General features: G+C 44.8%; 1 protein-coding gene across 1 annotated transcript in view; it reads left to right on the top strand.

The window, feature by feature from the left end:
• Positions 1-15,000, top strand: part of dmgdh (dimethylglycine dehydrogenase) — a 35,097-nt gene that overhangs the window by 1,839 nt on the left and 18,258 nt on the right. The window contains exons 2-5 of the mRNA XM_079834499.1: positions 2,640-2,811; positions 5,627-5,725; positions 5,803-5,967; positions 6,882-7,086. Coding sequence (XP_079690625.1) covers positions 2,640-2,811; positions 5,627-5,725; positions 5,803-5,967; positions 6,882-7,086 — 641 coding nt within the window. The remainder of the gene's footprint in view (positions 1-2,639; positions 2,812-5,626; positions 5,726-5,802; positions 5,968-6,881; positions 7,087-15,000) is intronic.

The raw sequence follows: 15,000 nt of genomic DNA, 5'->3' as shown, positions 1-15,000 counted from the left end.
AAACACACAACTCTGAACACACAACTCTAAACACACAACTCTAACCACACAACTCTAAACACACAACTCTAAACACACAACTCTAAACACACAACTCTTACCACACAACTCTTAACACACAACTCTAAACACACAACTCTTAACACACAACTCTAAACACACAACTCTAAACACACAACACACAACTCTAAACACACAACACACAACTCTAAACACACAACTCTAAACACACAACTCTGAACACACAACTCTAAACACACAACTCTAAACACACAACTCTAAACACACAACTCTAAACACACAACTCACACAACTCTAAACACACAACTCTAAACACACAACTCTAAACACACAACTCTAAACACACAACTCTAAACACACAACTCTAATCACACAACTCTAAACACACAACTCTTAACACACAACTCTAAACACACAACTCTAAACACACAACTCTTAACACACAACTCTAAACACACAACTCTAATCACACAACTCTAAACACACAACTCTTAACACACAACTCTAAACACACAACTCTAAACACACAACTCTAAACACACAACTCTAAACACACAACTCTAAACACACAACTCTTAACACACAACTCTAAACACACAACTCTTAACACACAACTCTAAACACACAACTCTAAACACACAACTCTAAACACACAACTCTAAACACACAACTCTAAACACACAACTCTAAACACACAACTCTAAACACACAACTCTGAACACACAACTCTGAACACACAACTCTGAACACACAACTCTAAACACACAACTCTTAACACACAACTCTAAACACACAACTCTAAACACACAACTCTAAACACACAACTCTAAACACACAACTCTAAACACACAACTCTTAACACACAACTCTAAACACACAACTCTAAACACACAACTCTAAACACACAACTCTAAACACACAACTCTAAACACACAACTCTAAACACACAACTCTGAACACACAACTCTAAAAACACAACTCTAAACACACAACTCTAATCACACAACTCTAAACACACAACTCTTAACACACAACTCTTAACACACAACTCTAAACACACAACTCTAAACACACAACTCTAAACACACAACTCTAAACACACAACTCTAAACACACAACTCTAAACACACAACTCTAAACACACAACTCTAAACACACAACTCTGAACACACAACTCTTAACACAGGCTCAACACACTCAGACTGAGATAACACACACACACACACACACACACTGTCACTCAGACACACTGAGAGGAAAAACACTAGCATCAAACGCCAATACAGAAAACACGAACTTTTCATCTTTACAGTTTGAACGATTTCAGTGACTTCATACCCAGCTAACAAAAAGTTGTTGTCAGAACGTTTTGTTAACATTCACTTTAAGGATGCAATACTAATGCAATACTAGACATTGCAGTTAAGGCGAGACCATTGGACAGTGAAATGCTCGTTGGGTCAGAATTCATCTTCCAGAATCTGGCAGTACGTTTTGGGAGTTCATTTTAGTCCATCTCTGCAAAACGGACTTCAGGATGGACTAAAATGAACTCCCAAAACGTACTGCCAGATTCTGGAAGATGAATTCTGACCCAACGAGCATTTCACTGTCCAATGGTCTCGCCTTAACTGCAATGTCTAGTATTGCATTAGTATTGCATCCTTCTCATGGGCATTTAATACTTTTTGACTTTTCAGTCTGAGTTAAATCTCTTTTTTGGCTCAATTTATCTGTAAAAGAAAACATGCCTAATAATTCTGCACACCTGAATATAAGGTGATTTTCATTTCCAGCCTTCATGAACAATTATATATCACTTATACATTATTAAATACTAAATCAATAGTAGTTATTAGGATTACTGTGGTTTGGAATTGGTCAAATGTGCCTGGAAAAAAAATATGATCAGAAAATCAACGTGCCTAATAATTCTGCACTCCCTGTATGAGAACATCAGTCAAACACAAATAACATGATAAAGACGTTGCAAGAACGTTGACAAAATGTCCCCACAAAGATGGCAATATCCGAAATCCTCATCCTTGTGGGGACATTTTTAGGTCCCCATGAGGAAAACATCTTATAAATCAGACTCAGTGATGTTTTTTGAAAATGTAAAAATGCAGAATGTCTCCTGTGAGGGTTAGGTTTAGGGGCTGTGTGTGTGTGTGTGTGTGTGTGTGTGTGTGATGGGTAGGTTTAGGGGCAGTGTGTGTGTGTGTGTGTGTGTGTGATGGGTAGGTTTAGGGGCAGTGTGTGTGTGTGTGTGTGTGTGTGTGTGACGGGTAGGTTTAGGGGCAGTGTGTGTGTGTGTGTGTGATGGGTAGGTTTAGGGGCAGTGTGTGTGTGTGTGTGTGTGTGTGTGTGTGTGTGATGGGTAGGTTTAGGGGCAGTGTGTGTGTGTGTGTGTGTGTGATGGGTAGGTTTAGGGGCAGGGGCAGTGTGTGTGTGTGTGTGTATCTGTGTGTGTGTGTGTGTGTGATGGGTAGGTTTAGGGGCAGTGTGTGTGTGTGTGTGTGTGTGTGTGTGTGTGTGTGTGTGTGTGATGGGTAGGTTTAGGGGCAGTGTGTGTGTGTGTGTGTGTGTGTGTGATGCTGTTTGCTGCTGGTTCTCAGAGATGGAGCTGCTGGTGTTTTGTCCAAGCGTCTGAAGGACAGTGCAGAGACGCTCATCATCGGAGGCGGGTGTGTTGGGGTCAGTCTGGCGTATCATCTGGCCAAAGCCGGACAGAAGGACGTGATCCTGCTGGAGAAGTCAGAGCTGACGGCCGGATCCACCTGGCACGCGGTACACACACGGGTCAAGGGTCAGGGTCAAGGGTCAGGGTCAAGGGTCAGGCGGCACTGAGCGTGTCACAGAATAGAGTGCATGTGCAGGATTAGTTAGTGTGCATGTCCAGGATTAGTTAGTGTGCATGTGCAGGATTAGTTAGAGTGCATGTCCAGGATTAGTTAGTGTGCATGTGCAGGATTAGTTAGAGTGCATGTGCAGGATTAGTTAGAGTGTATGTGCAGGATTAGTTAGTGTGCATGTGCAGGATTAGTTAGTGTGCATGTCCAGGATTAGTTAGTGTGCATGTCCAGGATTAGTTAGAGTGCATGTGCAGGATTAGTTAGAGTGCATGTGCAGGATTAGTTAGTGTGCATGTGCAGGATTAGTTAGAGTGCATTTGCAGGATTAGTTAGTGTGCATGTGCAGGATTAGTTAGTGTGCATGTGCAGGATTAGTTAGAGTGCATGTGCAGGATTAGTTAGTGTGCATGTGCAGGATTAGTTAGAGTGTATTTGCAGGATTAGTTAGAGTGTATGTGCAGGATTAGTTAGTGTGCATGTGCAGGATTAGTTAGTGTGCATGTGCAGGATTAGTTAGTGTGCATGTGCAGGATTAGTTAGAGTGTATTTGCAGGATTAGTTAGAGTGTATGTGCAGGATTAGTTAGTGTGCATGTGCAGGATTAGTTAGTGTGCATGTGCAGGATTAGTTAGAGTGCATGTGCAGGATTAGTTAGTGTGCATGTGCAGGATTAGTTAGTGTGCATGTGCAGGATTAGTTAGTGTGCATGTGCAGGATTAGTTAGAGTGCATGTCCAGGATTAGTTAGTGTGCATGTGCAGGATTAGTTAGTGTGCATGCCCAGGATTAGTTAGTGTGCATGTCCAGGATTAGTTAGTGTGCATGTGCAGGATTAGTTAGTGTGCATGTGCAGGATTAGTTAGAGTGCATTTGCAGGATTAGTTAGTGTGCATGTGCAGGATTAGTTAGTGTGCATGTGCAGGATTAGTTAGAGTGCATGTGCAGGATTAGTTAGTGTGCATGTGCAGGATTAGTTAGAGTGTATTTGCAGGATTAGTTAGAGTGTATGTGCAGGATTAGTTAGTGTGCATGTGCAGGATTAGTTAGTGTGCATGTGCAGGATTAGTTAGAGTGCATGTGCAGGATTAGTTAGTGTGCATGTGCAGGATTAGTTAGTGTGCATGTGCAGGATTAGTTAGTGTGCATGTGCAGGATTAGTTAGAGTGCATGTCCAGGATTAGTTAGTGTGCATGTGCAGGATTAGTTAGTGTGCATGCCCAGGATTAGTTAGTGTGCATGTCCAGGATTAGTTAGTGTGCATGTGCAGGATTAGTTAGTGTGCATGCCCAGGATTAGTTAGTGTGCATGTCCAGGATTAGTTAGTGTGCATGTCCAGGATTAGTTAGTGTGCATGTGCAGGATTAGTTAGTGTGCATGTGCAGGATTAGTTAGTGTGCATGTCCAGGATTAGTTAGTGTGCATGTGCAGGATTAGTTAGTGTGCATGTGCAGGATTAGTTAGTGTGCATGTGCAGGATTAGTTAGTGTGCATGTGCAGGATTAGTTAGTGTGCATGTCCAGGATTAGTTAGAGTGCATGCCCGGGATTAGTTAGTGTGCATGTGCAGGATTAGTTAGTGTGCATGTGCAGGATTAGTTAGTGTGCATGTGCAGGATTAGTTAGTGTGCATGTGCAGGATTAGTTAGTGTGCATGTGCAGGATTAGTTAGAGTGCATGTCCAGGATTAGTTAGTGTGCATGTCCAGGATTAGTTAGTGTGCATGTCCAGGATTAGTTAGTGTGCATGTCCAGGATTAGTTAGTGTGCATGTGCAGGATTAGTTAGTGTGCATGTGCAGGATTAGTTAGTGTGCATGTCCAGGATTAGTTAGTGTGCATGTCCAGGATTAGTTAGTGTGCATGTGCAGGATTAGTTAGTGTGCATGTGCAGGATTAGTTAGTGTGCATGTGCAGGATTAGTTAGTGTGCATGTGCAGGATTAGTTAGTGTGCATGTCCAGGATTAGTTAGAGTGCATGCCCGGGATTAGTTAGTGTGCATGTGCAGGATTAGTTAGTGTGCATGTGCAGGATTAGTTAGTGTGCATGTGCAGGATTAGTTAGTGTGCATGTCCAGGATTAGTTAGTGTGCATGTGCAGGATTAGTTAGTGTGCATGTGCAGGATTAGTTAGAGTGCATGTCCAGGATTAGTTAGTGTGCATGTCCAGGATTAGTTAGTGTGCATGTCCAGGATTAGTTAGTGTGCATGTGCAGGATTAGTTAGAGTGCATGTCCAGGATTAGTTAGTGTGCATGTGCAGGATTAGTTAGTGTGCATGTGCAGGATTAGTTGGATTAGTTAGTGTGCATGTCCAGGATTGCATGTCCAGGATTAGTTAGTGTGCATGTCCAGGATTAGTTAGTGTGCATGTCCAGGATTAGTTAGTGTGCATGTGCAGGATTAGTTAGTGTGCATGTGCAGGATTAGTTAGTGTGCATGTGCAGGATTAGTTAGAGTGCATGTGCAGGATTAGTTAGTGTGCATGTCCAGGATTAGTTAGTGTGCATGTCCAGGATTAGTTAGTGTGCATGTGCAGGATTAGTTAGTGTGCATGTCCAGGATTAGTTAGTGTGCATGTGCAGGATTAGTTAGTGTGCATGTCCAGGATTAGTTAGTGTGCATGTGCAGGATTAGTTAGTGTGCATGTCCAGGACTAGTTAGTGTGCATGTCCAGGACTAGTTAGTGTGCATGCCCTTTACTAGTAGGTGTGCAATTGTCTGTATGACACGATGCTGATGATGTCATCATCCACAGGCGGGACTCACCACATATTATCATCCGGGCATTAATCTGAAGAAGATTCATTATGACAGTATCAAACTGTTCGAGCAGCTGGAGGCCGAGACGGGACAGGTGAGACGTCCAGCTTAGAGCTCAGGTTATTGAGTGTGTGAGGGGTCAGATGATGATGGTGGAGTGTTTGTGTCCAGGCCGTGGGCTTCCATCAGCCCGGCAGCATCAGAATCGCGTCCACTCCGGTCCGGGTCGACGAGCTCCATTATCAGATGAGCCGAACTCACTGGCATCCCACACCACAGTTCCTCATCGGGCCGGAGAAGATCCAGCAGCTGTTTCCCTTGCTCAACATGGACAAGGTACGAGACGGAGCGCACACGGAATAACCTGCGTCTGACTGTGAGTCACAGCGGCATAAAACACGTGTGTGTTCTTAGGCCTTTTAAGACCTTCACTGATAACATTAGTACCAGTGTTAGGGGAAACGCATTATAAGTAACTTGAGTTACATAATAAAATATTATTTTTTCCAAATAACTAGTAAAGTAACGCATTACTTATTAAATTGACAACAAAATATCTAAATTACTTTCTCATATTAATTTGACTGACAGCTCTCCTGTCCTCATGTTGAGTTAGTGCAGAGGTGTGTGTGTGTGTGTGTGTGTGTGTGTGAACATGATGGTTATTGTAGTTCTAGACTAAATGTGAGCATTTATTTATCTCACTTGCACAATAAAGATTCTGTCCTCCTCAAAATGAAGAAAATCAGTCAAATGTAAAATCAGAATACTATCCAAACCTCCAATAATTAAATGTTAAATAAAACAACTATTTTTATGCATAATCTACCTTTATATTTAATTTACCAATGTCTTGCTGCTGACCTTTGATGATGAAAATGAAAAAACGATTTTGTTTTTATTGGTAAAACTTTTTTCTCCTGCGTCCTATTCCTCCATTATCCAGAGCTGCGCCCTCTAGTGTTCATGAGGGAATCTGCATTTTTACCTCAGCCTGGGGCTTATTATTTACATTTTGGTATGAAGAGGTCTTTACCTTGGCACAAATATAACTTTTTTGTTATAAACAAAAACAAAACCAGCCCAAGTGAGAAAAAGTAACGCAAAAGTAATGTAACACATTACTTAACTCAAATAGTTACTTTTTAAGTGAATAACGCAATATTGTAATGCATTACTTTTCAAAGTAGCTTTCCCCAACACTGGTCACAGCGGCATAAAACAGGTGTGTGTTTCTGTGTGTGTGTCAGGTGTTGGCGGGCCTCTATAACCCGGGCGACGGCCACATCGACCCGTACTCTCTGACGATGGCTCTGGCGGCGGGAGCGCGAATGTACGGCGCTCAGATCTATCCTCACGCTCCCGTCACAGGCCTCACGCCCACCGCAGACGGCAGATGGGACGTCCAGACGCCACACGGAACCATCCGGGCCAATCGCATCGTCAACGCCACAGGTTAAGTCACACCTCATGTGTTAAGTCACACCTCATGTGTTAAGTCACACCTCATGTGTTAAGTCACACCTCATGTGTTAAGTCACACCTAATGTGTTAAGTCACACCTCATGTGTTAAGTCACACCTCATGTGTTAAGTCACACCTCATGTGTTAGGTCACACCTCATGTGTTAAGTCACACCTCATGTGTTAGGTCACACCTCATGTGTTAAGTCACACCTCATGTGTTAAGTCACACCTCATGTGTTAGGTCACACCTCATGTGTTAGGTCACACCTCATGTGTTAAGTCACACCTCATGTGTTAAGTCACACCTCATGTGTTAAGTCACACCTCATGTGTTAAGTCACACCTCATGTGTTAAGTCACACCTCATGTGTTAGGTCACACCTCATGTGTTAGGTCACACCTCATGTGTTAAGTCACACCTCATGTGTTAAGTCACACCTCATGTGTTAAGTCACACCTCATGTGTTAAGTCACACCTCATGTGTTAAGTCACACCTCATGTGTTAAATCACACCTCATGTGTTAAGTCACACCTCATGTGTTAGGTCACACCCCATGTGTTAGGTCACACCCCATGTGTTAGGTCACACCTCATGTGTTAAGTCACACCTCATGTGTTAAGTCACACCCCATGTGTTAGGTCACACCCCATGTGTTAGGTCACACCCCATGTGTTAGGTCACACCCCATGTGTTAAGTCACACCCCATGTGTTAGGTCACACCCCATGTGTTAGGTCACACCCCATGTGTTAAGTCACACCCCATGTGTTAGGTCACACCCCATGTGTTAAGTCACACCCCATGTGTTAGGTCACACCCCATGTGTTAAGTCACACCCCATGTGTTAGGTCACACCCCATGTGTTAGGTCACACCCCATGTGTTAAGTCACACCCCATGTGTTAGGTCACACCCCATGTGTTAAGTCACACCCCATGTGTTAGGTCACACCCCATGTGTTAGGTCACACCCCATGTGTTAGGTCACACCCCATGTGTTAAGTCACACCCCATGTGTTAGGTCACACCCCATGTGTTAGGTCACACCCCATGTGTTAGGTCACACCCCATGTGTTAGGTCACACCCCATGTGTTAAGTCACACCCCATGTGTTAGGTCACACCCCATGTGTTAAGTCACACCTCATGTGTTAAATCACACCTCATGTGTTAGGTCACACCCCATGTGTTAGGTCACACCCCATGTGTTAGGTCACACCCCATGTGTTAAGTCACACCTCATGTGTTAGGTCACACCCCATGTGTTAGGTCACACCCCATGTGTTAAGTCACACCCCATGTGTTAAGTCACACCCCATGTGTTAGGTCACACCCCATGTGTTAGGTCACACCCCATGTGTTAAGTCACACCTCATGTGTTAAATCACACCTCATGTGTTAGGTCACACCCCATGTGTTAGGTCACACCCCATGTGTTAGGTCACACCCCATGTGTTAGGTCACACCTCATGTGTTAAGTCACACCCCATGTGTTAGGTCACACCTCATGTGTTAAGTCACACCCCATGTGTTAAGTCACACCTCATGTGTTAAGTCACACCCCATGTGTTAAGTCACACCTCATGTGTTAAGTCACACCTCATGTGTTAAGTCACACCCCATGTGTTAAGTCACACCTCATGTGTTAAGTCACACCTCATGTGTTAGGTCACACCTCATGTGTTAAGTCACACCTCATGTGTTAAGTCACACCCCATGTGTTAAGTCACACCTCATGTGTTAAGTCACACCTCATGTGTTAAGTCACACCTCATGTGTTAGGTCACACCCCATGTGTTAAGTCACACCTCATGTGTTAAGTCACACCTCATGTGTTAGGTCACACCTCATGTGTTAAGTCACACCCCATGTGTTAAGTCACACCCCATGTGTTAAGTCACACCTCATGTGTTAAGTCACACCTCATGTGTTAAGTCACACCTCATGTGTTAAGTCACACCTCATGTGTTAAGTCACACCTCATGTGTTAGGTCACACCTCATGTGTTAAGTCACACCTCATGCGTTAAGTCACACCTCATGCGTTAAGTCACACCTCATGTGTTAGGTCACACCTCATGTGTTAAGTCACACCTCATGTGTTAAGTCACACCTCATGTGTTAGGTCACACCTCATGTGTTAAGTCACACCCCATGTGTTAAGTCACACCCCATGTGTTAGGTCACACCCCATGTGTTAAGTCACACCCCATGTGTTAAGTCACACCCCATGTGTTAAGTCACACCCCATGTGTTAGGTCACACCCCATGTGTTACGTCACACCCCATGTGTTAAGTCACACCTCATGTGTTAGGTCACACCTCATGTGTTAAGTCACACCTCATGTGTTAGGTCACACCTCATGTGTTAAGTCACACCCCATGTGTTAAGTCACACCTCATGTGTTAAGTCACACCTCATGTGTTAAGTCACACCTCATGTGTTAAGTCACACCTCATGTGTTAAGTCACACCTCATGTGTTAAGTCACACCTCATGTGTTAGGTCACACCCCATGTGTTAAGTCACACCTCATGTGTTAGGTCACACCTCATGTGTTAAGTCACACCCCATGTGTTAAGTCACACCTCATGTGTTAAGTCACACCTCATGTGTTAAGTCACACCTCATGTGTTAAGTCACACCTCATGTGTTAAGTCACACCTCATGTGTTAAGTCACACCTCATGTGTTAAGTCACACCTCATGTGTTAAGTCACACCCCATGTGTTAAGTCACACCTCATGTGTTAAGTCACACCCCATGTGTTAGGTCACACCCCATGTGTTAAGTCACAACTCACGTGTTAAGTCACACCTCACGTGTTAAGTCACACCCCATGTGTTAGGTCACACCCCATGTGTTAAGTCACACCTCATGTGTTAAGTCACACCTCATGTGTTAAGTCACACCTCATGTGTTAGGTCACACCTCATGTGTTAAGTCACACCTCATGTGTTAGGTCACACCTCATGTGTTAAGTCACACCCCATGTGTTAAGTCACACCCCATGTGTTAGGTCACACCCCATGTGTCAAGTCACACCCCATGTGTTAAGTCACACCCCATGTGTTAGGTCACACCTCATGTGTTACGTCACACCCCATGTGTTTGGTCACACCCCATGTGTTAAGTCACACCTCATGTGTTAAGTCACACCCCATGTGTTAGGTCACACCTCATGTGTTAAGTCACACCTCATGTGTTAAGTCACACCTCATGTGTTAAGTCACACCCCATGTGTTACGTCACACCCCATGTGTTAGGTCACACCCCATGTGTTAAGTCACACCTCATGTGTTAAGTCACACCCCATGTGTTAGGTCACACCTCATGTGTTAAGTCACACCCCATGTGTTAGGTCACACCTCATGTGTTACGTCACACCCCATGTGTTAGGTCACACCCCATATGTTAAGTCACACCTCATGTGTTAGGTCACACCTCATGTGTTAAGTCACACCTCATGTGTTAGGTCACACCTCATGTGTTAAGTTACACCCCATGTGTTAAGTCACACCCCATGTGTTAAGTCACAACTCACGTGTTAAGTCACACCTCACGTGTTAAGTCACACCCCATGTGTTAGGTCACACCCCATGTGTTAAGTCACACCTCATGTGTTAAGTCACACCTCATGTGTTAAGTCACACCTCATGTGTTAGGTCACACCTCATGTGTTAAGTCACACCTCATGTGTTAGGTCACACCTCATGTGTTAAGTCACACCCCATGTGTTAAGTCACACCTCATGTGTTAAGTCACACCCCATGTGTTAGGTCACACCCCATGTGTTAAGTCACAACTCACGTGTTAAGTCACACCTCACGTGTTAAGTCACACCCCATGTGTTAGGTCACACCCCATGTGTTAAGTCACACCTCATGTGTTAAGTCACACCTCATGTGTTAAGTCACACCTCATGTGTTAAGTCACACCTCATGTGTTAAGTCACACCTCATGTGTTAGGTCACACCTCATGTGTTAAGTCACACCCCATGTGTTAAGTCACACCCCATGTGTTAGGTCACACCCCATGTGTTAAGTCACACCCCATGTGTTAAGTCACACCTCATGTGTTAGGTCACACCTCATGTGTTAGGTCACACCTCATGTGTTACGTCACACCCCATGTGTTAGGTCACACCTCATGTGTTAAGTCACACCCCATGTGTTACGTCACACCCCATGTGTTAGGTCACACCTCATGTGTTAAGTCACACCCCATGTGTTAAGTCACACCTCATGTGTTAGGTCACACCTCATGTGTTAAGTCACACCTCATGTGTTAAGTCACACCTCATGTGTTAAGTCACACCTCATGTGTTAAGTCACACCTCATGTGTTAAGTCACACCCCATGTGTTAAGTCACACCTCATGTGTTAGGTCACACCTCATGTGTTAGGTCACACCCCATGTGTTAAGTCACACCTCATGTGTTAGGTCACACCTCATGTGTTAGGTCACACCTCATGTGTTAAGTCACACCTCATGTGTTAGGTCACACCCCATGTGTTAAGTCACACCCCATGTGTTACGTCACACCCCATATGTTAAGTCACACCTCATGTGTTAGGTCACACCCCATGTGTTAGGTCACACCCCATGTGTTAAGTCACACCCCATGTGTTACGTCACACCCCATGTGTTAAGTCACACCTCATGTGTTAGGTCACACCTCATGTGTTAAGTCACACCCCATGTGTTAAGTCACACCTCATGTGTTAGGTCACACCTCATGTGTTAGGTCACACCTCATGTGTTAAGTCACACCCCATGTGTTAGGTCACACCCCATGTGTTAGGTCACACCTCATGTGTTAAGTCACACCCCATGTGTTAGGTCACACCTCATGTGTTAGGTCACACCCCATGTGTTAAGTCACACCCCATGTGTTAGGTCACACCCCATGTGTTAAGTCACACCCCATGTGTTAGGTCACACCTCATGTGTTAGGTCACACCCATGTGTTAGGTCACACCTCATGTGTTAGGTCACACCTCATGTGTTAGGTCACACCTCATGTGTTAAGTCACACCCATGTGTTAGGTCACACCCCATGTGTTAAGTCACACCCCATGTGTTAGGTCACACCCCATGTGTTAAGTCACACCCCATGTGTTAGGTCACACCTCATGTGTTAGGTCACACCTCATGTGTTAAGTCACACCCATGTGTTAGGTCACACCCCATGTGTTAAGTCACACCCCATGTGTTAGGTCACACCTCATGTGTTAGGTCACACCCCATGTGTTAGGTCACACCTCATGTGTTAAGTCACACCCCATGTGTTAGGTCACACCTCATGTGTTACGTCACACCCCATGTGTTAGGTCACACCCCATGTGTTAAGTCACACCTCATGTGTTAGGTCACACCTCATGTGTTAAGTCACACCTCATGTGTTAGGTCACACCTCATGTGTTAAGTCACACCCCATGTGTTAAGTCACACCTCATGTGTTAAGTCACACCTCATGTGTTAAGTCACACCTCATGTGTTAAGTCACACCTCATGTGTTAGGTCACACCTCATGTGTTAAGTCACACCCCATGTGTTAAGTCACACCTCATGTGTTAAGTCACACCCCATGTGTTAGGTCACACCCCATGTGTTAAGTCACAACTCACGTGTTAAGTCACACCTCACGTGTTAAGTCACACCCCATGTGTTAGGTCACACCCCATGTGTTAAGTCACACCTCATGTGTTAAGTCACACCTCATGTGTTAAGTCACACCTCATGTGTTAAGTCACACCTCATGTGTTAAGTCACACCTCATGTGTTAGGTCACACCTCATGTGTTAAGTCACACCCCATGTGTTAAGTCACACCCCATGTGTTAGGTCACACCCCATGTGTTAAGTCACACCCCATGTGTTAAGTCACACCCCATGTGTTAGGTCACACCTCATGTGTTAGGTCACACCTCATGTGTTACGTCACACCCCATGTGTTAGGTCACACCTCATGTGTTAGGTCACACCCCATGTGTTAGGTCACACCTCATGTGTTAAGTCACACCCCATGTGTTACGTCACACCCCATGTGTTAGGTCACACCTCATGTGTTAAGTCACACCCCATGTGTTAAGTCACACCTCATGTGTTAGGTCACACCTCATGTGTTAGGTCACACCTCATGTGTTAAGTCACACCTCATGTGTTAAGTCACACCTCATGTGTTAAGTCACACCTCATGTGTTAAGTCACACCTCATGTGTTAAGTCACACCCCATGTGTTAAGTCACACCTCATGTGTTAGGTCACACCTCATGTGTTAGGTCACACCCCATGTGTTAAGTCACACCTCATGTGTTAGGTCACACCTCATGTGTTAGGTCACACCTCATGTGTTAAGTCACACCTCATGTGTTAGGTCACACCCCATGTGTTAAGTCACACCCCATGTGTTACGTCACACCCCATGTGTTAAGTCACACCTCATGTGTTAGGTCACACCCCATGTGTTAGGTCACACCCCATGTGTTAAGTCACACCCCATGTGTTACGTCACACCCCATGTGTTAAGTCACACCTCATGTGTTAGGTCACACCTCATGTGTTAAGTCACACCCCATGTGTTACGTCACACCCCATGTGTTAAGTCACACCTCATGTGTTAGGTCACACCTCATGTGTTAGGTCACACCCCATGTGTTAGGTCACACCCCATGTGTTAAGTCACACCCCATGTGTTACGTCACACCCCATGTGTTAAGTCACACCTCATGTGTTAGGTCACACCTCATGTGTTAAGTCACACCCCATGTGTTAAGTCACACCTCATGTGTTAGGTCACACCTCATGTGTTAGGTCACACCCCATGTGTTAAGTCACACCTCATGTGTTAGGTCACACCTCATGTGTTAGGTCACACCTCATGTGTTAAGTCACACCTCATGTGTTAGGTCACACCCCATGTGTTAAGTCACACCCCATGTGTTACGTCACACCCCATGTGTTAAGTCACACCTCATGTGTTAGGTCACACCCCATGTGTTAGGTCACACCCCATGTGTTAAGTCACACCCCATGTGTTACGTCACACCCCATGTGTTAAGTCACACCTCATGTGTTAGGTCACACCTCATGTGTTAAGTCACACCCCATGTGTTAAGTCACACCTCATGTGTTAGGTCACACCTCATGTGTTAGGTCACACCTCATGTGTTAAGTCACACCCCATGTGTTAGGTCACACCCCATGTGTTAGGTCACACCTCATGTGTTAAGTCACACCCCATGTGTTAGGTCACACCTCATGTGTTAGGTCACACCCCATGTGTTAAGTCACACCCCATGTGTTAGGTCACACCCCATGTGTTAAGTCACACCCCATGTGTTAGGTCACACCTCATGTGTTAGGTCACACCCATGTGTTAGGTCACACCTCATGTGTTAGGTCACACCTCATGTGTTAGGTCACACCTCATGTGTTAAGTCACACCCATGTGTTAGGTCACACCCCATGTGTTAAGTCACACCCCATGTGTTAGGTCACACCTCATGTGTTAGGTCACACCCCATGTGTTAAGTCACACCTCATGTGTTAGGTCACACCTCATGTGTTAGGTCACACCCCATGTGTTAAGTCACACCCCATGTGTTAGGTCACACCTCATGTGTTAGGTCACACCCCATGTGTTAAGTCACACCTCATGTGTTAGGTCACACCTCATGTGTTAAGTCACACCTCATGTGTTAGGTCACACCTCATGTGTTAGGTCACACCCCATGTGTTAGGTCACACCTCATGTGTTAAGTCACACCCCATGTGTTAGGTCACACCTCATGTGTTAGGTCACACCCCATGTGTTAAGTCACACCCCATGTGTTAAGTCACACCTCATGTGTTAAGTCACACCCCATGTGTTAAGTCACACCCCATGTGTTAGGTCACACCTC

This window comes from Gobio gobio (assembly GCF_949357685.1).
Source record: "Gobio gobio genome assembly, chromosome: 14".
Lineage (NCBI taxonomy): Eukaryota > Metazoa > Chordata > Actinopteri > Cypriniformes > Gobionidae > Gobio > Gobio gobio.
Note: the sequence above shows the minus strand (reverse complement) of the source record. Positions and strands in the feature narration are given on the sequence as shown.